At 42.2% G+C, this 24,725-nt stretch overlaps 2 protein-coding genes across 3 annotated transcripts in view; one reads left to right on the plus strand and one right to left on the minus strand.

The window, feature by feature from the left end:
• Positions 1-1,404: 1,404 nt before the first annotated feature.
• Positions 1,405-10,039, minus strand: LOC149983109 (tRNA-uridine aminocarboxypropyltransferase 1-like). 2 transcript variants are annotated; one of them, XM_090238979.1, is made up of 5 exons: positions 9,932-10,025; positions 5,396-5,714; positions 4,371-4,508; positions 3,841-4,162; positions 1,405-3,656 (listed from the first exon to the last, which is right to left on the minus strand). In XM_090238979.1, the coding sequence occupies exons 2-5, from the start codon at positions 5,690-5,692 to the stop codon at positions 3,427-3,429; spliced, it is 987 nt and encodes a 328-aa protein (XP_090095105.1). In that variant the 5' UTR covers positions 5,693-5,714; positions 9,932-10,025; the 3' UTR covers positions 1,405-3,426. The 2 variants fall into 2 exon arrangements, with proteins under 2 accessions (XP_090095105.1, XP_090095106.1); XM_090238980.1 differs by lacking the exon at positions 5,396-5,714 and having other exon boundaries at positions 9,932-10,039.
• LOC110506788 (protein FAM227B) overlaps positions 10,024-24,725 on the plus strand; it is a 93,060-nt gene continuing 78,358 nt past the window's right edge. Inside the window, exons 1-9 of the mRNA XM_090238982.1 lie at positions 10,024-10,219; positions 11,914-12,157; positions 12,293-12,336; positions 12,451-12,483; positions 12,582-12,686; positions 13,721-13,819; positions 14,299-14,400; positions 14,615-14,741; positions 15,599-15,694. Of these exons, the coding sequence (XP_090095108.1) occupies positions 10,142-10,219; positions 11,914-12,157; positions 12,293-12,336; positions 12,451-12,483; positions 12,582-12,686; positions 13,721-13,819; positions 14,299-14,400; positions 14,615-14,741; positions 15,599-15,694 (928 nt within the window). The 5' untranslated portion in view covers positions 10,024-10,141. The remainder of the gene's footprint in view (positions 10,220-11,913; positions 12,158-12,292; positions 12,337-12,450; positions 12,484-12,581; positions 12,687-13,720; positions 13,820-14,298; positions 14,401-14,614; positions 14,742-15,598; positions 15,695-24,725) is intronic.

Raw genomic sequence — 24,725 nt, forward strand, 5'->3', positions numbered from 1 at the left:
AAACACAGACCAGGTGATATACCGAAACACAGACCAGGTGATATACCGAAACACAGACCAGGTGATATACCGAAACACAGACCAGGTGATATACTGAAACACAGACCAGGTGATATACTGAAACACAGACCAGGTGATATACCGAAACACAGACCAGGTGATATACCGAAACACAGACCAGGTGATATACCGAAACACAGACCAGGGGTGATATACCGAAACACAGACCAGGTGATATACCGAAACACAGACCAGGTGATATACCGAAACACAGACCAGGTGATATACTGAAACACAGACCAGGTGATATACTGAAACACAGACCAGGTGATATACTGAAACACAGACCAGGTGATATACTGAAACACAGACCAGGTGATATACTGAAACACAGACCAGGTGATATACTGTTCATAATTCAACATGACATGTTGCACAGTAACAACCATACCGTAGAACATCTGATGGGGGAACCAGAGTTTCAATCTGTTAAATTTGGATCAAATTAGAGCTGTACGTTGTCCTCCACATAAATCTGAGTTTTAGACAGTAGCTAGGTTTCCATCAGAATATTATAGAAACAATATGCATATTCCCACCAGAGATGTTTATCAAATTGACTTGTTGTAGATAAAAGGCTGATGTAGTGCACATAGAAGTAACTTTAAAAAATAAATGGGGTTCCATCACATTTAACTCTACTGATGGTTTTGTTGCGTTATATAGCAAATGGTTCCACTCTGGCCGTGGCACGTGTGTTCCAACCAACAGCTTGCAGATCCAGTGTAGCTTTAGTCTACATGACATTATTATGGACATAGAGCCAGATACAGTGTAGCTATAGTCTACATGACATTATTATGGACATAGAGCCAGATACAGTGTAGCTATAGTCTACATGACATTATTATGGACATAGAGCCAGATACAGTGTAGCTATAGCCTACATGACATTATTATGGACAAAGAGCCAGATACAGTGTAGCTATAGCCTACATGACATTATTATGGACATAGAGCCAGATACAGTGTAACTATAGCCTACATGACATTATTATGGACAAAGAGCCAGATACAGTGTAGCTATAGCCTACATGACATTATTATGGACATAGAGCCAGATACAGTGTAACTATAGCCTACATGACATTATTATGGACATAGAGCCAGATCCAGTGTAGCTATAGCCTACATGACATTATTATGGACATAGAGCCAGATACAGTGTAGCTATAGCCTACATGACATTATTATGGACATAGAGCCAGATACAGTGTAGCTATAGTCTACATGACATTATTATGGACATAGAGCCAGATACAGTGTAGCTTTAGCCTACATGACATTATTATGGACAAAGAGCCAGATTCTTCATTTGTCAAAACGTTAACAAAGCATGGATCATCATGTCACCAGAATAAGACCCTGGATATTTATTGGAAAGGCACATCAAGCCCATCACCTTGTACCTTCACCACCCTGTAAAGTTAACATATTTCATCTGTAGCCTAAATCGTAGTGGGAGGACCACACAAAATGTCATTGTGCAACTTAAATTTACTTCAATATTAGTGCACAAACGCGTTTTAGACAAAAAGATCCTACCTTGTCTCAGTGGTGCCGCTCTGTACCATCACTCATTCATATATCTTTATGTACATATTCTTTATCCCCTTACACTTGTGTCTATAAGACAGTAGTTTTGGAATTGTTAGCTAGATTACTTGTTGGTTATTACTGCATTGTCGGAACTAGAAGCACAAGCATTTCGCTACACTCGCATTAACATCTGCTAACCATGTGTATGTGACAAATACAATTTGATTTGATTTGGTGATTTTAGACACAAAAAGATCCTATATCCTTTCTACTGACAATGGAGATGTACAAACTACGGCATAAGGGGGAGACAGACAAGCCACCTGCTCTGAATGATGGGTCGCCACTGCCTTGTATAGTGTATTTTGTTTTGTCGACATTTGGAAAGTTACATTTATATTATATCTCTATGGGGAGCGCGCCAAATCTTTTGATGAATTCCAAAACCAAAAAATCTCAAAGTGGAAGAGCAAAACTAAGATGACAAGGCTACCTGACTGGCAGGTGAGTGACGTACTTTACTCGCATAAAAAGGCTGGATGGAAAACTGGTTAGTAAGACAGTTTGTCAGCTATTTTTGGAGGCCTTGGTGGTGATTGTGTGTGTAGGTAGGTTCTCTCTCCAGTCTCTGCGTCTCCCAGCGGTAGTTTTGGCCTCTCTCTCCTATCTGCAGTCTCTGCATCTCTCAGCGGTAGTTTTGGCCTCTCTCTCCTATCTGCAGTCTCTGAGTCTCCCAGCGGTAGTTTTGGCCTCTCTCTCCTATCTGCAGTCTCTGCATCTCCCAGCGGTAGTTCTGGCCTCTCTCTCCTATCTGCAGTCTCTGTGTCTCCCAGCGGTAGTTCTGGCCTCTCTCTCCTATCTGCAGTCTCTCTGTCTCCCAGCGGTAGTTTTGACCTCTCTCTCCTATCTGCAGTCTCTGTATCTCCCAGCGGTAGTTTTGGCCTCTCTCTCCTATCTGCAGTCTCTGTGTCTCTCAGCGGTAGTTTTGGCCTCTCTCTCCTATCTGCAGTCTCTGCATCTCCCAGCGGTAGTTTTGGCCTCTCTCTCCTATCTGCAGTCTCTGTGTCTCCCAGCGGTAGTTTTGGCCTCTCTCTCCTATCTGCAGTCTCTGCGTCTCTCAGCGGTAGTTTTGGCCTCTCTCTCCTATCTGCAGTCTCTGCGTCTCCCAGCGGTAGTTTTGGCCTCTCTCTCCTATCTGCAGTCTCTGCGTCTCCCAGCGGTAGTTTTGGCCTCTCTCTCCTATCTGCAGTCTCTCTGTCTCTCAGCGGTAGTTTTGGCCTCTCTCTCCTATCTGCAGTCTCTGTATCTCCCAGCGGTAGTTTTGGCCTCTCTCTCCTATCTGCAGTCTCTGTGTCTCTCAGCGGTAGTTTTGGCCTCTCTCTCCTATCTGCAGTCTCTTCGTCTCTCAGCGGTAGTTTTGGCCCCTCTCTCCTCCCTGCAGGCTCTGCGTCTCTCAGCGGTAGTTTTGGCCTCTCTCTCCTATCTGCAGTCTCTTCGTCTCTCAGCGGTAGTTTTGGCCTCGCTCTCCTATCTGCAGTCTCTGTATCTCCCAGCGGTAGTTTTGGCCTCTCTCTCCTATCTGCAGTCTCTGTGTCTCTCAGCGGTAGTTTTGGCCTCTCTCTCCTATCTGCAGTCTCTTCGTCTCTCAGCGGTAGTTTTGGCCTCTCTCTCCTATCTGCAGTCTCTGTATCTCCCAGCGGTAGTTTTGGCCTCTCTCTCCTATCTGCAGTCTCTTCGTCTCTCAGCGGTAGTTTTGGCCCCTCTCTCCTCCCTGCAGGCTCTGCGTCTCTCAGCAGTAGTTTTGGCCTCTCTCTCCTCCCTGCAGCCTCAGCGTCTCCCAGCGGTTGTCTTAGCCTTGTTGATCAGTGTGTGTAGGTAACAGTAGAAGTACATCAGGTTGTCGTACTGTCCTGTGTACTCCTGTCTCAGACACATCTCCTGGTAGTCCTTGAGGAAGTAGTAGACAGCCTCTATGGTTGCCAGGTAGGTGTCTGGAGAACCTTTCTGATGGCGCCAGAAACACGTCTTCCTGGTCTTCAGCTCCACACGGAGCAACGCTGCAGGAACAGAGAAAAGAACAGTCCATCAGTCATTATCAGGGCCAGGAGTTTGTCCTGTTCACATTGTGACCCGACCAGGAAAAACTCTGGGCTCTTGTTGTAGGCTATAACTAGGTAATAACAAAGTAGTTATGTAATGTACAGCACTTTAAGCTACATCAATGCTGTCTATCATAATTACCCTGTAGTCTCTCATCTGTGATGATTCTGGTGGTCTGGTTCCATGTGCTGTCGATGAACACCACTCTCTGGAGGGGACAGGCCCCTGGTGTCTCAGTCTGGCCCTCTATCCCTGCTTCCCCTCCCCTCTCTTCTGTGTGTGTGGCTCCTGATGTGTGTCCCTCAGCCTGCTGTGTGGCCCCTGGCGTCTCCTCGGCTCTGGGCCTCTTTGGGGACGGTTCCTCATCTGGGGAGGCAGCTGACTTCATGACAGCCAGGTTCTGTAATCTGCATGTCATCTCCTCCACTGAGACTGATCCAGGACCAGGGAACACCAGCACTACCTAAACATGCACGCACACACACCCAATACTTGTCACAGTCATTTCAAGTCAACATAATACAAATGGTATTAATATTATCTAATCAGGTTACGTTAAAATGACACATTTTTATGTATATGATGTGGTAAACAAACTGTTTATTAGTTAATCAGGCTCACATTGTTCTCTGAATATTTGTTCATATGAAGATGAGGAAAAGCTGACTAACTTTGTCATCTTCATACTCAGGTATGCAGGGGTAGGTGTAGATGGTGACATCATCGGGGGCGAGGATCTTGGCGTGTATGGCTGTGCTCTTCCCATCAACCTCACTGGGATGCTTGATGATGTCAATCTTTATAGGGAGCTGCAAACACAAGTTAGAGGAAGTTTACAGTGTGATCAACCATGTTCATCCATTACAGGTCAGGTATTACCAATACAAACAGTCAACACAGGCACTGTGAATTGTCTCAAACTTGTATCTATACCTACACCATAAGTTTGATCAATTAGTTGAATCAGGTGTTCTTTCATGCTGGGCTGTAACAAAAGCCTGCATCTGCACCAGAACCGAAGTACACTTCAATTTAGTGTGTGAGGCACCGTAAGTAGTACCACTATCTCTGACAGCCCATGTCTGCAGGCTAGGGCTTTAATAAAACCAATCAGACTGGCCACTACAAGCCTGTGTGCTTTAATAAAACCAATCAGACTGGCCACTACAAGCCTGTGTGCTTTAATAAAAACCAATCAGACTGGCCACTACAAGCCTGTGTGCTTTAATAAAACCAATCAGACTGGCTACTACAAGCCTGTGTGCTTTAATAAAACCAATCAGACTGGCCACTACAAGCCTGTGTGCTTTAATAAAACCAATCAGACTGGCCACTACAAGCCTGTGTGCTTTAATAAAACCAATCAGACTGGCCACTACAAGCCTGTGTGCTTTAATAAAACCAATCAGACTGGCCACTACAAGCCTGTGTGCTTTAATAAAACCAATCAGACTGGCCACTACAAGCCTGTGTGCTTTAATAAAACCAATCAGACTGGCCACTACAAGCCTGTGTGCTTTAATAAAACCAATCAGACTGGCCACTACAAGCCTGTGTGCTTTAATAAAACCAATCAGACTGGCCACTACAAGCCTGTGTGCTTTAATAAAACCAATCAGACTGGCCACCAGAAGCCTGTGTGTGTTATGTTTAATAAGGCCAATAAGGAGAACAGAGCTCCAGATCTTTCCCTGACCTTGACAGAGGGGATTTCCTGCTGGCTGACGCCCACTAAAGAGCAGCAGGTGTAGCAGAAGAACATCCGGGAGCCTCCGCAGCTAGAACACTTCAGCCTGCCCCTCTGCTGCGCCTGCTCCAGCTCCCTGTGTGGAGCCAGCTTCAGACCATGGAGGGGAGGGGAGGCAGGGACAGGGTTCTGTTTGGTTACTGGTTTGGAGTCCTTGTCAGGTTGTTGGGTTTTAGCCAGTGGTGATTTGGGAGAGGAGGACACATCCACACCACTGGGACTGGCTAGCACGTCCGAACTGGACATCCTACTGACTGACTGGAGGTGGCTGACAACAAACAAAACATCAAACTGGAGAATCAGGTGCACAGCCTGGGACGTAGTTATACCAGTTAGCTAGGTAGTTGGCTCGCTACTAAGCAAGGCACAACAAATAAGTCAAAAGCCCATATTTCAAAACATTGCAATATGGATAACTCATTCAAAAGATATAGAATTTTAAATCAATGGTCACAAGAAAATGCAATGAGTCATTTCTAAAAAAATATATATATATGGTTTTAAATACATTAATACCAATAATGAAAAAATACAATGTTGACACAGGTATGTTGAATATTGGTCTATAGAGAACTTTTCTACCCATCTCAGCTAAAGTGGGGTGGGAAATACTCAGTAGTTAGTATGGTTAGTTTTGGAGTGGGACTGTGTAATACATACCCAGCAGCACGACGTTCTCCGCCCTCTCTAACACCCAATGCAATATACTGTAATAGACAGTACATGGGATACATATTGGCTTGTAGAAAGGTATAAAAGTTGTCTCAGCTAACGTGGGCTGGGAAATACTCAGTAGGGTCTCTACCATTAGCTGGTAATCCTCTGCTTTTGGCCGTTCTTTTTTTATGCAGATAAAATAGTTGCCGGCCAAATTGACCGGAAGAAAAAAACAATGGTAGACAGGCTATCAGTGTATCACCCACCACTTCACAATGGTAGACAGGCTATCAGTGTATCACCCACCACTTCACAATGGTAGACAGGCTATCAGTGTATCACCCACCACTTCACAATGGTAGACAGGCTATCAGTGTATCACCCACCACTTCACAATGGTAGACAGGCCATCAGTGTATCACCCACCACTTCACAATGGTAGACAGGCTATCAGTGTATCACCCACCACTTCACAATGGTAGACAGGCTATCAGTGTATCACCCACCACTTCACAATGGTAGACAGGCTATCAGTGTATCACCCACCACTTCACAATGGTAGACAGGCCATCAGTGTATCACCCACCACTTCACAATGGTGGACAGGCTATCAGTGCATCACCCACCACTTCACAATGGTGGACAGGCTATCAGTGCATCACCCACCACTTCACAATGGTGGACAGGCTATCAGTGCATCACCCACCACTTCACAATGGTGGACAGGCTATCAGTGCATCACCCACCACTTCACAATGTGCGCTGGAGGAAGTATACATTTTTAAAACATACTTCATTGTTTGAAACCCGAATGTTTTACCACATTGTGAGGCACGTCTTACATTGCTTGAAAATCCAACCATAGAAACATGGAGGCAATTATTTTAGAAAGACTTCATAGGCATCACACAAGTTTCAAGTTTGGGGAGCATATCATTTCTTCTACAGATCTGTACCAGTTATGATCTTCATATGCACATTTTCATGGAATAGTTTAATTTCAACAATAACATTTTTGTTTCTCAATCATTGTCTTGTGGTTAATCAAAACATTCTTAATGTTAATCAGCACCAGTCTCTGACATATGGACACATTTATACACTGATCATTGGCGGTTAAATAGCTTAAATGATCAGCTGGAGCTCAGAGATGGCCAATGCAGCCGTTGGCCTAGAACTTCCATTATCAACTAAGTTAAAATACATAAAGACGACAAATAAAAACAGTAGAAAATATATACTGATAAATTCGGATTCTTTCACATTCATCTCTCAACTCAACTTGTCTGTCTGCCTCCCTTTCTGTCTGTCTGTCTGCCTCCTTTGGATTGAGCTATCACTAGTGAAGCGCAACATTGTATCAAATCAATCAACTGGATCTGACCCAAAGCTGTCTCTAGTGAACTTGCAACGATCAACTAGTCTATTCCGGGCCCTCAGAGTTTCCTCAGAGATTTTTGCGCAAGGGAAACTTATTTTATGACTGGATATATGAGATCATAAGATTATGATATTTTGCTCTTTCACACCGAGGCTTGGTGATTATCGAGGGGAACTATTAGGAGACCTACTGTGAGGAACTATTAGGAGGCCTACTGTGAGGAACTATTAGGAGGCCTACTGTGAGGAACTATTAGGAGGCCTACTGTGAGGAACTATTAGGAGGCCTACTGTGAGGAACTATTAGGAGGCCTACTGTGAGGAACTATTAGGAGGCCTACTGTGAGGAACTATTAGGAGGCCTACTGTGAGGAACTATTAGGAGGCCTACTGTGAGGAACTATTAGGAGGCCTACTGTGAGGAACTATTAGGAGGCCTACTGTGAGGAACTATTAGGAGGCCTACTGTGAGGAACTATTAGGAGGCCTACTGTGAGGAACTATTAGGAGGCCTACTGTGAGGAACTATTAGGAGGCCTACTGTGAGGAACTATTAGGAGGCCTACTGTGAGGAACTATTAGGAGGCCTACTGTGAGGAACTATTAGGAGGCCTACTGTGAGGAACTATTAGGAGGCCTACTGTGAGGAACTATTAGGAGGCCTACTGTGAGGAACTGTTAGGAGGCCTACTGTGAGGAACTGTTAGGAGGCCTACTGTGAGGAACTATTAGGAGGCCTACTGTGAGGAACTATTAGGAGGCCTACTGTGAGGAACTATTAGGAGGCCTACTGTGAGGAACTATTAGGAGGCCTACTGTGAGGAACTATTAGGAGGCCTACTGTGAGGAACTATTAGGAGGCCTACTGTGAGGAACTATTAGGAGGCCTACTGTGAGGAACTATTAGGAGGCCTACTGTGAGGAACTATTAGGAGGCCTACTGTGAGGAACTATTAGGCAATCATTTGCAATGGAAGTAATAAAAAAAGAAAACTTTTGACTGACTGTGTGAGGTGAAGAAAATAATTACTAAAGCTCAGCTTATTAGTGGTGGACATGGTGATTTAAGACAATCAAAAATCGAACATCCCTAAATGGGCATTTTCTTACATTTGTGCCCAACAGGCCAGGTAGGCTACTTCTATGCGTGCTCAGGCGCGTGTGTTCCCTCAACATTAGACAGAAACAGAAACAAGAAACAAGGCCCATGCTCATTGCTCACATGGAGCACTCCAAACAAATGACAATGACTACTGAGTATTTCCCAACCCACTTTAGCTGAGACTGGTCAAAAAGTTCTCTCTACAAGCCAATGTGTATTGCTTTGGGGATTATAGATTTTTTAAAATTTGATTTAACTAGGCAGATTGGGTGGAGTGAAAAGCCAGCAGCAGGCTGTGCGACACAGCCCCCCACCAAAACTAGTAGAGACCCTACTGATATTTCCCACCCCAGTTTAGCTGAGACAGGCATAGCAGCGGGAAGTAAGGGTGCAGTGTCGCCAAAAAAAAATGGGGAAAAAAAATGTAACTTTTTGGGGGGGTTCCACAAAAGTAGTGCACTGGGCCTTTAATAGTGCTGTATTAGTGGACCCATATAGCCAGCCATCAACAGCCCCCCCCCCAAAAAAAGTTCTCTACAAGCCAATAAGTATCCCACATACAGTGTATTGCATTGCAGAGTGGTTGAAGTAAGGAGTCACCAGTACTCTGTATTAAACCCGTTGCCCAGCACAAGAGACCCATTTAAGTTTTGCAGAATCTATTGAATCATTTCAATAACATTATTTGTATTTTGTTAAAAGTGTATTTATTTAAATATAGCCTACACAATAGCTTAACATACCAGTATCTGTGTAAATTTATACAAATAAATGCGGTATAAATAATACAATATTTAAATTATCCATACATTTATTCAGAGGTGGTTGCAATGCTGTGAAAAAAAAGTTGTACCACAGAACAATGAGACAGATATTTCACCGGATGTATAAATGTGAAACTTCTGTGAAACTTCTTCTATTATTGCTAGAACGGGCTAATATAATCTGGCTAGCTCGTGCTTGGCTCTGCCCACTATGACTAATTTGTTCCGATTGGAAACGACAGGCTGTGGTCTATCTTGATTTAGTTATAAAACTATTTGGTTGTACTGCACTAGAGTGCTAAAAAATATATATATTACCAAAGTTTAGCATGTCTTTGCAGGGAGAATGCTGGGCATAATATCCTGTTGCTAGGAGAACGGTAATGTCAGCACTGCAGTGTGTAAGCAAAGAGTTGTACAACTAACTATTGTGCGAACTTAGTTAGCTAGAATCTTGTTGCAGATAATGTTAGCTAGCTAAATTAGCTTGAGGCTATAAAACACGTTCATATAGCGATACAAGGAATGTTTTTATCTAACAGTGGAAGACATAAATCCCATTTCACAATTCATTAACGTTACCTGTTTAAAATGAGACTTGGTCCAATTGATTTAGAGCAATTGTATATGTACTCTGAAGCCGAGCAAGCATGGACTCGCTCTACACCGGAAGTGTCAACCGGAAGAAGTTAGCGGCGCTAATGTTAATGACAGCTGTTACCTAGCAACGGAACACATGCGTAATATTTTGACACTCAGGGCTGAGCATCTTTGGAGGGTCAGAGACAAAACATGGCTAAACAACAAGACCCAGAGGACGATGAAGAAATCCTGAGCACGTTTGAAAAGTTTGTTCGGAATCAGGGACTGGTAAGAAAAGCCTTATAAACAATGGTTATTTATTAGAGACTGCTGCCAATGTGTTAATTTGACGTTAGCTAACGTTAACAAGTAGTTCCTAGCACAGTCCAGGCAAGATTACATAGTGTAGGCAATTTTGTTTTCTACCATGTGTTAAGCTGAAAGAATTCATTTGCTAATTATATACACTACCGATCAAAAGTTTTAGACACCTACTCATTCAAGGGTTTTTCTTAATTTTTTTACTATTTTCTACATTGTAGAATAATAGTTAAGACATCATAACTATGAAATAACACATATGGAATCATGTAGTAACCCAAAAAGTGTTAAACAAATCAACATATATTTTATGGTTGAGATTCTTCAAATAGCCACCCTATTTGAAGGAGTTCCCACATATGCTGAGCACTTGTTGGCTGCTTTTCCTTCACTCTGCGGTCCGACTCACCCCAAACCATCTCATTTGGGTTGAGGTTGGGTGATTGTGGAGGCCAGGTCATCTGATGCAGCACTCCATCACTCGTCATCTTGGTAAAAATGGCCCTTACACAGCCTGGAGGTGTGTTGGGTCATTGTCCTGTTGAAAAACAAACGATAGTCCCGCTAAGCTCAAACCAGATGGGATGGCATATCGCTGCAGAATGCTGTGGTAGCCATGCTGGTTAAGTGTGCCTTGAATTCTAAATACCAGCAAAGCACCATCACACCTCCTCCTCCATGCTTTACGGTGGGAAATACACATGCGGAGGTCATATTTGGACTCCAGACCAAATGACACATTTCCACTGGTTTAATGTCCATTGCTCATGTTTCTTGGCCCAAGCAACTCTCTTCTTATTATTGGTGTCCTTTAGTAGTGGTTTCTTTGCAGCAATTCGACCCTGAAGGCCTGAATCACACAGTCTCATCTGAACAGTTGATGTTGAGATGTGTCTGTTACTTGAACTTTGTGAAGCATTTATTTGGGCTGCAATTTCTGAGGCTAGTATCTCTAATGAACTTATCATCTGCAGCAGAGGTAACTCTGGTTCTTCCTTTCCTGTGGAGGTCCTCATGAGAGCCAGTTTCACCATAGTGCTTGATGGTTTTTGCGACTGCACTTGAAGAAACTTTCAAAGTTCTTGAAATTTTCCATATTGACTGACCTTCATGTCTTAAAGTTATGATGGTCTGTTGTTTCTCTTTGCATATTTCTGCAGTTCATAATATGGACTTGGTCAATTACCAAAACAGGGCTATCTTCTGAATACCACCCCTACCTTTGTCACAACACAACTGATTGGCTCAAACGCATTAAGAAGGAAAGAAATTCCACAAATTAACTTTTAAGAAATGCATTCCAGGTGACTACCTCATGAAGATGTTTTAGAGAATGCCAAGAGTGTGCAAAGGATGTCCTCAAGGCAAAGGGTGGCTATTTGAAGAATCTCAAATATAAAATATATTTAGATTTGTTTTACACTTTTTTGGTTACTATGTGTTATTTCATAGTTTTTATGTCTTCACTAATATTCTAAAATGTAGAAAATAGTAAGAAATGAAGAAAAACCCTTGAATGAGTATTGGTGTTCTAAAACCTTTGACTGGTAGTATAGGTATTTGAGATGGATCACAACATGATAATAATCAACATAAATACTCACATATAACAAATAGGCCTACATCATGATACTGAAACGGTCTCTCAACGTTTTCTGTAGGTTGACTGGCCCGTGGCGTTTGAGGAGAATATAGAGATATCATCCCACTTCAAACATTACAGTCATCCCAGACAGATATATGACTACTTTAAAGTAAACGTGCCATTCCCAGTGGACGTCACCATGTCCTTCTCCAAGAGCATAGAGGAGCTATATTCCAAGATAAAACTACATGCATCCATAATGTCACAAGAACAGAGCAAAAACAAGAATGGGGAGTCCGTGTTTGATGACATTAATACATGTAAGTAGCTACACTACCCACAGCTCTCAAATTCACCATCAGGCCAAATTGTATATTTCTAACCCAGGTCATTGAAACATAGGGCTGCTGTGAAGTGGTGATACCGTTGCCATTATCTCAATGTTTCTTTCTCAGATAAAATGTATGTGCAAAGAGCACATCGAATCATGAAAGAGCAGGTAATGATTTCAGACAGTGAAATTGCAGAGTTGCAGTTATAATTATTTGTATTAGATTGTATCATTTATATAGGATGATTCTGATTTACAACAACATTGACTGTTTAATTCCAGAGTGAGGCAGTGTCGCGGAGCTTGGACATCAAGGTGAGTCTGTTGTCTTGTCTGTTTATGGCTCTTTACACCATGAGGGACATATCTCTCTGGTGTTTACTTAGTTAAACTAATGAGTTGTGTTTCTCCAGGACTATGACTACCCAGGGTTTGATGCAGTCGAGGACACTGACATCCCAGGACATCCTGATGCCTTACAGCATTTGGACAGAGTATCAGAGGCCCAAGGCTTTAATGTACGTACCTTCAAACTCAAATCTTGTGTGTGTGTGTGTGTGTGTGTGTGTGTGTGTGTGTGTGTGTGTGTGTGTGTGTGTGTGTGTGTGTGTGTGTGTGTGTGTGTGTGTGTGTGTGTGTGAGAGAGAGTGTGAGAGTACCAGACCAGAGTTCTGCTCTCCCTCATCACAGGGGAATACTGTGGCAGCTCTGCAACCAATCACATTAATCTAAGGAGCAGCCAGGCTCCTATTAAAGTCCTGTAGTATTAACAGTTCCAGGCTGCATCCTAAATGGTACCCTATTCCCTATATAGTGCACTACTTTTAAACCAGGGCCTGTAGAGTTTCCCATAGGGCTCTGGTCAAAAGTAGTTTAGTATACAGAAACGGAGAGACAAATGAAAGGCAGAGTAAACCAGCGCTGGGCTAGGTCTTATTTATGACCACAAACACTAATATCCATCCATTGTACTGAAAGCCAGATGTGGCCGGTCCGGGTGATGGAGAGCAGACTTGTTATGTTATGTCAGGTCTCACAGATACCTGAGCTGTCACAGCTTTTAGGAAAAAGAGAAAGGGATCGCATGCAAACTTCGCATGCTTGTCAAGCACATGTGTATTGAATGTGGCCCTCTCCTGCTCTCGGTGCATGCGGTCGGATTCGACTGCATTCCAAGCACACATGATTAATCTCTCACATATGTACTGTAGCTATGCTGCTGTGTGTCAGTCTTTAACAGCAGGGTGGATTGGTATTCATTGAAAAGTAGATTAGAGATTAGCTAGTTATCTGTAATGCTTTATTTAACACTCCTGTGTCAGCTAGTATTTACCGACACAATTGGGAACTACCTACCAACAGTAAGGTCATGGTGGCTGTTTCACTGAGTTATCAAAATACTAAAGAATAATTATTGAGCAATTATTATGTAATTACCACTTTGCAATGACCATTTAATTGCTGTGTACATAACAGAACAATTCAGTCTCATTGGGGTTAGGCTAATCATCATTAATCCTGCCGTATGTGTGTGTATGATTCTTTACTGCAGCCAGGCTTCCTGAAGATCTGGAGGCCGTTCTTTCTGTGTGATCTGTCCGTGGCTGTTCTCAAAGACACATTCTGGTGGTTCTTCCTCCACAGATTTAAGGTGACTTCACTCCAACCTTTGGGATGCACTATATCAACAGACAATGCAACCAAGACATGTAACTGTGATACATATATTAACATGAGGCAGATGATGGGGAGGCTCGTCTTTTACTCCAGCCTGTACAGTACATCCATCTGGTAATCCAACTGGTTATATAGTATTTATAGATGAATGTGATTTAGAGGAAATGCGTGCAGTGAAAATGATCTTATCTGAAGGTTTCTGCCAGATTCCACAACTAAGTTATGATATACTCAGTATTAAGCAGAGGCAGTCTTACACACGTATGCACATTAGAACTATTGAAATATCTAAATATTGTACGTAATAGTTCCTGATAGAGTTGAGTAAATGATGAAATGTATAGCTCTGTGCGTACATTTATTTTAGAATATGTTCTGACAGTTGTTGATGCTGTCAGGTTAGGTAGCCTGCAGTACCTTACAGTGTGGAATTGTGTGTCAATATCCTCCCAGCCTAATGTGGAGGAGGAGAGCCAGTTGTTTGATCGGATCTCTGGAGCCTTTGTCTCTCTGCTGATGACCGTTCAGATGGACCTGAAGGACAAGCTCTTTAAGGTACTTATGTATACTTAACAAACACTGTTATCCAGAGAGACTTACATTCAGAGCATTCAGCTGTCACAGTCATTGCAAGTAGAACCTTCTTCAAAAACAGCTGCTGTCTGCAAAATCACTGCTTCTAACTTACTTGAAGAAAAGACAAGTATCAGTGTTTGTGCAAGACAAGACAAGTGCACCAGTTACAGTAAAGACTGTGTGTGTGTTCCAGGTGTATGCAGACTGCCTGGCCCAGGCGGTCTACGCAGCATTCTACGGAGCGTTCCCTGAGTCCATGGAACGTCTAGGCCATGACTTCAAGACAGACCTGGCTGACCTCATCTCCCTCTGGGTGTCAGGTTAGTGTTATTGTTTGGGTCTGGTGATCATGGCATGCAACCACATCACGCTGTATTTAGAGAGCAGTTTAACATCTAAATGCATTACAGACTTTCTAAACAACAAAATGACAAACTGTAAATGACAAAGAACAACAAAGATCAAATCAAAATGTATTGGTCACATGCTTGGTAAACAACAGGTGTAGACTAACAGTGAAATGCTTACTTACGGGCCCTTCTCAACAATGCAGAGAGAAAATAGAAACATTTTAGAAAAAATTTGCAACACGAGGAATAAATACACAGTGAGTAATGATAACTTGGGGTACCCGGGGTACCCGTACTGAGTGTACAATGTCATTTAGGTAGATATGTACATATAGGTAGTGGTAAAGTGACTACGCAACAGGATAGATAATAAACAGTAGCAGCAGCGTATGTGATGATGTTGTTATCTATTTAGCAGGCTTGGGGGTAGAAGCTGTTCAGGGTGTTGTTGGTTCCAGACCAGCACTGGTATCGATTGCACCGGTATTGCTTGCCATTCGGTAGCAGAGACACCAGTCTATGTCTTGGGTGGCTGGAGTCTGACAGTTTTTGGGCCGTCCTTTTTTTAAATTTAAATTGAATTTTTTCACCTTTATTTAACCAGGCAAGTCAGTTAAGAACAAATTCTTATTTACAATGACAGCCTAGGAACAGTGGGTTAACTGACTGTTCAGGGGCAGAACGACAGCTTGGGGATTTGAACTTGCAACCTTCCGGTTACTAGTCCAACGCTCTAACCACTAGGCTACCCTGCCGCCCCTTTGATAAGAACAACATACATTTAGTGTTTAAAAATAGTTTGCCTGTCTCCTATGTGTCTCTGTTAGGTGTGAAGCCCACCCTGTTGTCATGGCAGAGCTGGAACCTGGGCTGGCTGGATCCTGTAGACACGTCCGGGAAGAGCCATGGAGAGTCAGCATGTGGTAAGACCTGATCTACTGACCTGTTGTTTCAGATTTACTGAGGGTTTACATCTACTGACCTGTTGTTTCAGATTTACTGAGGGTTTACATCTACTGACCTGTTGTTTCAGATTCACATCTACTGACCTGTTGTTTCAGATTTACTGAGGGTTTACATCTACTGACCTGTTGTTTCAGATTTACTGAGGGTTTACATCTACTGACCTGTTGTTTCAGATTCACGGAGGGTTTACATCTACTGACCTGTTGTTTCAGATTCATGGAGGGTTTACATCTACTGACCTGTTGTTTCAGATTTACATCTACTGATCTGTTGTTTCAGATTCACGGAGGGTTTACATCTACTGACCTGTTGTTTCAGATTTACTGAGGGTTTACATCTACTGACCTGTTGTTTCAGATTTACATCTACTGATCTGTTGTTTCAGATTCATGGAGGGTTTACATCTACTGACCTGTTGTTTCAGATTTACATCTACTGATCTGTTGTTTCAGATTCATGGAGGGTTTACATCTACTGACCTGTTGTTTCAGATTCATGGAGGGTTTACATCTACTGACCTGTTGTTTCAGATTTACATCTACTGATCTGTTGTTTCAGATTCACGGAGGGTTTACATCTACTGACCTGTTGTTTCAGATTTACTGAGGGTTTACATCTACTGACCTGTTGTTTCAGATTCACGGAGGGTTTACATCTACTGACCTGTTGTTTCAGATTCACATCTCCTGACCTGTTGTTTCAGATTCACATCTACTGACCTGTTGTTTCAGATTTACTGAGGGTTTACATCCACTGACCTGTTGTTTCAGATTTACTGAGGGTTTACATCTACTGACCTGTTGTTTCAGATTTACTGAGGGTTTACATCTACTGACCTGTTGTTTCAGATTCATGGAGGGTTTACATCTACTGACCTGTTGTTTCAGATTCATGGAGGGTTTACATCTACTGACCTGTTGTTTCAGATTCATGGAGGGTTTACATCTACTGACCTGTTGTTTCAGATTTCCATCTACGGATCTGTTGTTTAAGATTCACGGAGGGTTTACATCTACTGACCTGTTGTTTCAGATTTACTGAGGGTTTACATCTACTGACCTGTTGTTTCAGATTCACGGAGGGTTTACATCTACTGACCTGTTGTTTCAGATTCACATCTACTGACCTGTTGTTTCAGATTCACATCTACTGACCTGTTGTTTCAGATTTACTGAGGGTTTACGTCTACTGACCTGTTGTTTCAGATTTACTGAGGGTTTTCATCTACTGACCTGTTGTTTCAGATTTACTGAGGGTTTACATCTACTGACCTGTTGTTTCAGATTTACTGAGGGTTTACATCTACTGACCTGTTGTTTCAGATTCACATCTACTGACCTGTTGTTTCAGATTTACTGAGAGTTTACATCTACTGACCTGTTGTTTCAGATTTACTGAGGATTTACATCTACTGACCTGTTGTTTCAGATTTCTGAGGGTTTACATCTACTGACCTGTTGTTTCAGATTTACTGAGGGTTTACATCTACTGACCTGTTGTTTCAGATTTCTGAGGGTTTACATCTACTGACCTGTTGTTTCAGATTTACATCTACTGACCTGTTGTTTCAGATTTACATCTACTGACCTGTTGTTTCAGATTTACATCTACTGACCTGTTGTTTCAGATTTACATCTACTGACCTGTTGTTTCAGATTTACTGAGAGTTTACATCTACTGACCTGTTGTTTCAGATTTACTTAGGGTTTACATCTACTGACCTGTTGTTTCAGACTGACTGAGGGTTTAGGCTAAATCTATTCTGTCACATAACGCTGTGATGTAGTGAAGGTATGACTTGATAGTTAGACGTTAAACTGTCCAGTCATCCTGATCGTGGTGCCGTGGCCTCGCTGAGTGTTGGCACACAACAAACCATCACTGCACTGTGGACAGCTTTAGAGGACTGACATAACTTAATACTTACCAGAAAGTAGGATTTGAAATTCATTCACTTTTATTCTCACAATATTGTGTTGATCTTAGTTTGTAGCTTGCGCTCATAACTCTCAGACATGGATTTATACTGTGCGTGTGTGTGTGTCTGTGTGTGTGTGTGTGTGTGTGTGTGTGTGTGTGTGTGTGTGTCTGTGTGTGTGTGTCTGTGTGTGTCTGTGTCTGTGTCTGTGTCTGTGTCTGTGTCTGTCTGTGTCTGTGTCTGTGTCTGTGTCTGTGTCTGTGTCTGTGTCTGTGTGTCTGTAACTGATTATTGCTCTCTGTGGTTTAGATTTGTCACTAGACAGGAGAGTGTGTAATGTTAGTGCTGTTTGAAAGTGTTGTGGGGTTCTGGGGGTTCCGTGCTAAGCTTCCAAACACTCCAGACTCTCCGGGGGAAACAAGGTTCAAATGTATCAAGTTCAGCTGCTGCCAGGGCCTCCCTGGGTCTCCCCCTCCACTACCTTCCCCGAGTCTCCCCCTGGAACCCCCTACACCCTCCTGCCTTTCCCTTGTCTCCCCTTATTTCCCCTCTCACCCCTACCCTTCCCTCCACACATGCTGTTGGCATTAAGCACACATGTTGTCTCATTTGTTCCTGCTTCGCCACAAATGCATGCAGGGCCTACTGCCGTCCGCTGTGCTTAAAGTGTGTCTCTGGATCATAGTAGATCGTTCCTCACATTACTTTAACAAGTGGAGCGTTTGCTGCTGTGCAACACTGATGTTGCTGATGTTACTGTAGCTGATTCCACTCATCACCAGGGTTCATGCCACTCTGACTCGGTCTGCATCCCAAATGGCATCCTATTCTCCTTGGTCAAAAGTAGTGCACTATATGGGGAATTTGGTGCCGTTTGGGATTAGACTAAACCTACTGACCTGTTGTTTCAGATTGACTGAGGGTTTAGGCTAAGTCTACTGACCTGTTGTTTCAGATTGACTGAGGGTTTAGGCTAAGTCTACTGACCTGTTGTTTCAGATTGACTGAGGGTTTAGGCTAAGTCTACTGACCTGTTGTTTCAGATTGACTGAGGGTTTAGGCTAAGTCTACTGACCTGTTGTTTCAGATTGACTGAGGGTTTAGGCTAAGTCTACTGACCTGTTGTTTCAGATTGACTGAGGGTTTAGGCTAAGTCTACTGACCTGTTGTTTCAGATTGACTGAGGGTTTAGGCTAAGTCTACTGACCTGTTGTTTCAGATTGACTGAGGGTTTAGGCTAAGTCTACTGACCTGTTGTTTCAGATTGACTGAGGGTTATCCTTTTCATTATCCACATTCACAGTATTGTTGAATAATAGTGGACCATACATATAGTATTGAGACCACTCAGGCTACTGTTCTGCCTGTCTCAGGTTCCATCTTGTTTTGGTGATGCTCTTTAGGCCTTTTGGTTGCAGACCACAGGACAAACATAATATACAACAAACTGGAATAAAAGAGACTGGACTACCCCTAATATGTGTATGGTTTCTATTTGTACAGCCAAGCAAAAGGGCAGGAGAGGTGATCGTCTTGGAATGTTTGGGATACATGTTTGACTCCCTACAGATGTATGCCGCCTATGTATGCCAGTTAGGCTCTACACCGGTTGTATGCTAGTTAGGCTCTACACCGGTTGTATGCCAGTTAGGCTCTACACCGGTTGTATGCCAGTTAGGCTCTACACCGGTTGTATGCCAGTTAGGCTCTACACCGGTTGTATGCTAGTTAGGCTCTACACCGGTTGTATGCTAGTTAGGCTCTACACCGGTTGTATGCCAGTTAGGCTCTACACCGGTTGTATGCCAGTTAGGCTCTACACTGGTTGTATGCTAGTTAGGCTCTACACCGGTTGTATGCCAGTTAGGCTCTACACCGGTTGTATGCCAGTTAGGCTCTACACTGGTTGTATGCTAGTTAGGCTCTACACCGGTTGTATGCCAGTTAGGCTCTACACCGGTTGTATGCCAGTTAGGCTCTACACCGGTTGTATGCTAGTTAGGCTCTACACCGGTTGTATGCTAGTTAGGCTCTACACCGGTTGTACGCTAGTTAGGCTCTACACCGGTTGTATGCTAGTTAGGCTCTACACCGGTTGTATGCTAGTTAGGCTCTACACCGGTTGTATGCTAGTTAGGCTCTACACCGGTTGTATGCTAGTTAGGCTCTACACCGGTTGTATGCTAGTTAGGCTCTACACCGGTTGTAAAGTGGATTAATGTGCTTCATTGTAAGAAGTTATGTGGCCACTTTAGTTGTGATGCAAACCTTATCAAAACATATAGGCCTATGGTCTAGGCTACATGAGGTGTGTGACTATGATTTTAAAAAGTCACAAAAAAAGGCATAACGTGTTTCTTGTCTTACTGCTCACAAGCTGGGCATCATTTACTATTGATAATATATCATTCACAAGTGATTTTTGTCACCCATTACACTATTCTTAATTTAATATTGTTTTTACATTTACTAAATAATATATTTGTGATATTTGTTTAAATTTAGAATGGACCATTATCATGCACCTGTCTCAATGCACTTAAATAGTGAATGGAGGACGGTTTTCCCGTGGTTCATTTTCATGCCAGCCAGGTAGGCTATACTCCTGTTGTAAAGAGAAGCAATGTGCTTAATATTAGGAATGTTGAGAAATAAATATAGTAGGCCTAGCCTATAGAAAGCTGATGGGATCAGATTTCTAATAGAGGCCATCATAACTGTTTTCTCATGCAATTGCATAGCCTATAGAAAAGTTGCTCAACATGAGCACATGGGCTCTCATTAAATGTTTGATTAGATTTTCGAATAGAATTGCATTGTTAGAGTGATTAGAGGGACGATATCGTCTCCTCTCTCCTTTATTTTCCTAACCAGCAAGCCTAACCTCCAGTTATCTCTCTCCTCTATGTTTGTAGCAGGCCTGGCTATTTCTCTATCCTATATGCTCCTAGCAGCTCACTCCTCTCTCCTCTATGTTCCTAGCAGGCCTAGCCAGCTCTCTCCTTTTTCCTCTATGTTCCTAGCAGGCCTAGCCAGCTCACTCCTCTCTCCTCTATGTTCCTAGCAGGCCTAGCCAGCTCTCTCCTCTATGTTCCTAGCAGGCCTAGCCAGCTCTCTCCTCTCTCCTCTATGTTCCTAGCAGGCCTAGCCAGCTCTCCTCTCTCCTCTATGTTCCTAGCAGGCCTAGCCAGCTCTCCTCTCTCCTCTATGTTCCTAGCAGGCCTAGCCAGCTCTCCTCTCTCCTCTATGTTCCTAGCAGGCTTAGCCAGCTCTCTCCTATATGTTCCTAGCAGGCCTAGCCAGCTCTCTCCTCTATGTTCCTAGCAGGCCTAGCCAGCTTTTTCCTCTATGCTCCTAGCAGGCCTAGCCAGCTCTCTTTTCTCTCCTTTATGTTCCTAGCAGGCCTAGTCAGCTCTTTCCTCTATGTTCATAGCAGGCCTAGCCAGCTCTCTCCTCTCTCCTCTATGTTCCTAGCAGGCCTAGCCAGCCTTCTCCTCTATGCTCCTAGCAGGCCTAGCCAGCTCTCTCCTCTTTCCTCTATGTTCCTACCAGCTCTCTCCTCTTTCCTCTATGCTCCTAGCAGGCCTAGACAGCTCTCTCCTCTTTCCTCTATGTTCCTAGCAGGCCTAGCCAGCCTTCTCCTCTATGCTCCTAGCAGGCCTAGCCAGCTCTCTCCTCTTTCCTCTATGTTCCTAGCAGGCCTAGCCAGCTCTTTCCTCTATGTTCTTAGCAGACCCAGCTCTCTTCTCTACAACCCAGTTAGCTCCTGTTGGCTGCAGTCTCCTCCACAGCCTTTTGGGAATCCACAGCCTTGAGTTAGAAATGTGTTTACATTTTGAACATGTTACAAATTATCTGCTAAGACTAACTTTGCGTGACTTGGCAGAAGCCTTCACCTTGCTCAGACTTTGTTTGGGTCAACCTAATTCTGGGGTTTGCTCTCTCAACTTGACTCTTTATCTGTCAGAACTGCTCAGAGCCAGATGTGAACCCCAACAGAAGGTACAGCTCTCATCTATCTGTGTGTGTGTGTGTGTGTGTGTGTGTGTGTGTGTGTGTGTGTGTGTGTGTGTGTGTGTGTGTGTGTGTGTGTGTGTGTGTGTGTGTGTGTGTGTGTTTGTGGCCGCCTGCCAATACACTCTCCCCTCAATCTGAAAGCTCTCAGATTTCACTCAATACAATATACATTTATGAGTTACTACAACATGTGTTCCGTCTGTTGACATATTTGTATCCACTGCTGCATCAAATGAAGAGATGTATCCAGGACTGTTATCCTGACCTTATCAGACTAGGGATCACGTCATTCATGTGTCTCATGCATCTCCTTGCTGGACCCTTATCTAAATTCAACTTTTCCCATATGTATCTTCCCAGTGTGTATTTAATATTGTTGGGACAAAGGACAGCAGATTTGATGATCTAGTCCTTTAGTCATATAAGATGGGAAGTAGTGTGGTTAACATCTCTGGAGAGAAGTCCAACGCAGTGAGACAGAGCGTTTTATTAGCGTCTGCAGTCTGAAGGACCCTGGCCTGTAGCAGACCTTTAAACTGTGATCAACTGCAGGTTGTTCTTTTTAGGTCGTCAGTATTAAGAGACTAAAGGAAGGTGTTGTTAGAATGATATATTGATCTGTAGGGGGCTTGACTCACCATCTCTGAATATGTTTTGGAGATCCCAGCCAAGCTCACATCCTGAAAATATATTTCGAGATCCTAGAAGATGCTGTAAGATCCTACAATATCTTAGAGGATCACCAGGCAATGATACTTGTCTCTTGTTAGGGTTTAACAGGTAAACCCACAATCCAATAATACTGTATGCTGTTGTTATATGATATATGATATAAGGTATAAAACATTGTTATGGTACATGAGGCATTGATTAATGCTCAATTTTAAAATCATCTTCCTACCACCACATCTAAGGCAGTATGACACCAATTTTGATCCAACTTTGCAAATCAATTTCAATGGAGGTACATAACACACTCCCCACCTCTCGTGTTCCATCTTTACCGAGAACCATATTCCGGATTTTAACAGGGTCATTAGCATCGCTGTTATAGAACATAGTATGATGGAGGAACCCTATGCCATTCTGAATATCAGTGTCTGTGTTTAAAATAAAAACACTTAAGTTGTCAGATATATGCTGGTTTATTATCCATATGACATCAGCACAGCCAATCCTTTTGATATTCCTAACGAGTTATTCCTAGAATGTCTTGTATTTTGCTGTTCAGTTATTCCTAGAATGTCTTGTATTTTGCTGTTCAGTTATTCCTAGAATGTCTTGTATTTTGTTGTTCAGTTATTCCTAGAATGTCTTGTATTTTGACGTTCAGTTATTCTCTGAATCTCTTGTATTTTGACGTTCAGTTATTCCTAGAATGTCTTGTATTTTGCTGCTCAGTTATTCTCTGAATGTCTTGTATTTTGACGTTCAGTTATTCCTAGAATGTCTTGTATTTTGACGTTCAGTTATTCCTAGAATGTCTTGTATTTTGTTGTTCAGTTATTCCTAGAATGTCTTGTAGTTTGACGTTCAGTTATTCTCTGAATCTCTTGTATTTTGCTGTTCAGTTATTCCTAGAATGTCTTGTATTTTGACGTTCAGTTATTCCTAGAATGTCTTGTATTTTGACGTTCAGTTATTCTCTGAATGTCTTGTATTTTGACGTTCAGTTATTCCTAGAATGTCTTGTATTTTGCTGTTCAGTTATTCCTAGAATGTCTTGTATTTTGACGTTCAGTTATTCCTAGAATGTCTTGTATTTTGACGTTCAGTTATTCTCTGAATGTCTTGTATTTTGACGTTCAGTTATTCCTAGAATATCTTGTATTTTGCCGTTCAGTTATTCCTAGAATGTCTTGTATTTTGACGTTCAGTTATTCCTAGAATCTCTTGTATTTTGACGTTCAGTTATTCCTAGAATGTCTTGTATTTTTCCATTCAGTTATTCCTAGAATGTCTTGTATTTTGCTGCTCAGTTATTCCTAGAATGTCTTGTATTTTGCTGTTCAGTTATTCCTAGAATGTCTTGTATTTTGTTGTTCAGTTATTCTCTGAATGTCTTGTATTTTGCTGTTCAGTTATTCTCTGAATGTCTTGTATTTTGCTGCTCAGTTATTCTCTGAATGTCTTGTATTTTGCTGTTCAGTTATTCCTAGAATGTCTTGTATTTTGCTGTTCAGTTATTCCTAGAATGTCTTGTATTTTGCTGCTCAGTTATTCTCTGAATGTCTTGTATTTTGCCGTTCAGTTATTCCTAGAATGTCTTGTATTTTGCTGTTCAGTTATTCTCTGAATGTCTTGTATTTTGCTGTTCAGTTATTCTCTGAATGTCTTGTATTTTGCTGCTCAGTTATTCCTAGAATGTCTTGTATTTTGCTGTTCAGTTATTCCTAGAATGTCTTGTATTTTGCTGTTCAGTTATTCTCTGAATGTCTTCTATTTTTCCGTTCAGTTATTCCTAGAATGTCTTGTATTTTGCTGTTCAGTTATTCTCTGAATGTCTTGTATTTTGCTGTTCAGTTATTCTCTGAATGTCTTGTATTTTGCTGTTCAGTTATTCCTAGAATGTCTTGTATTTTGACGTTCAGTTATTCCTAGAATATCTTGTATTTTGCCGTTCAGTTATTCCTAGAATGTCTTGTATTTTGACGTTCAGTTATTCCTAGAATGTCTTGTATTTTGACGTTCAGTTATTCCTAGAATGTCTTGTATTTTTCCATTCAGTTATTCCTAGAATGTCTTGTATTTTGCTGCTCAGTTATTCCTAGAATGTCTTGTATTTTGCTGTTCAGTTATTCCTAGAATGTCTTGTATTTTGTTGTTCAGTTATTCTCTGAATGTCTTGTATTTTGCTGTTCAGTTATTCTCTGAATGTCTTGTATTTTGCTGCTCAGTTATTCTCTGAATGTCTTGTATTTTGCTGTTCAGTTATTCCTAGAATGTCTTGTATTTTGCTGTTCAGTTATTCCTAGAATGTCTTGTATTTTGCTGCTCAGTTATTCTCTGAATGTCTTGTATTTTGCCGTTCAGTTATTCCTAGAATGTCTTGT

This window comes from Oncorhynchus mykiss, chromosome 6 (assembly GCF_057628025.1).
Source record: "Oncorhynchus mykiss isolate SJ-2025 chromosome 6, ASM5762802v1, whole genome shotgun sequence".
NCBI classification, from domain to species: Eukaryota; Metazoa; Chordata; class Actinopteri; order Salmoniformes; family Salmonidae; genus Oncorhynchus; species Oncorhynchus mykiss.

Excerpts from the sequence above, each read along its gene's own strand:
- LOC149983109 (XM_090238979.1), bottom strand. The coding sequence starts at position 5,692 with ATGTCCAGTTCGGACGTGCTAGCCAGTCCCAGTGGTGTGGATGTGTCC. Across the intron at positions 4,163-4,370 it reads CTGAGTATGAAGATGACAAA|GTAGTGCTGGTGTTCCCTGG; the intron begins GTTAGTCAGCTT and ends GTGCATGTTTAG. Across the intron at positions 3,657-3,840 it reads CACAGATGAGAGACTACAGG|CGTTGCTCCGTGTGGAGCTG; the intron begins GTAATTATGATA and ends CTGTTCCTGCAG.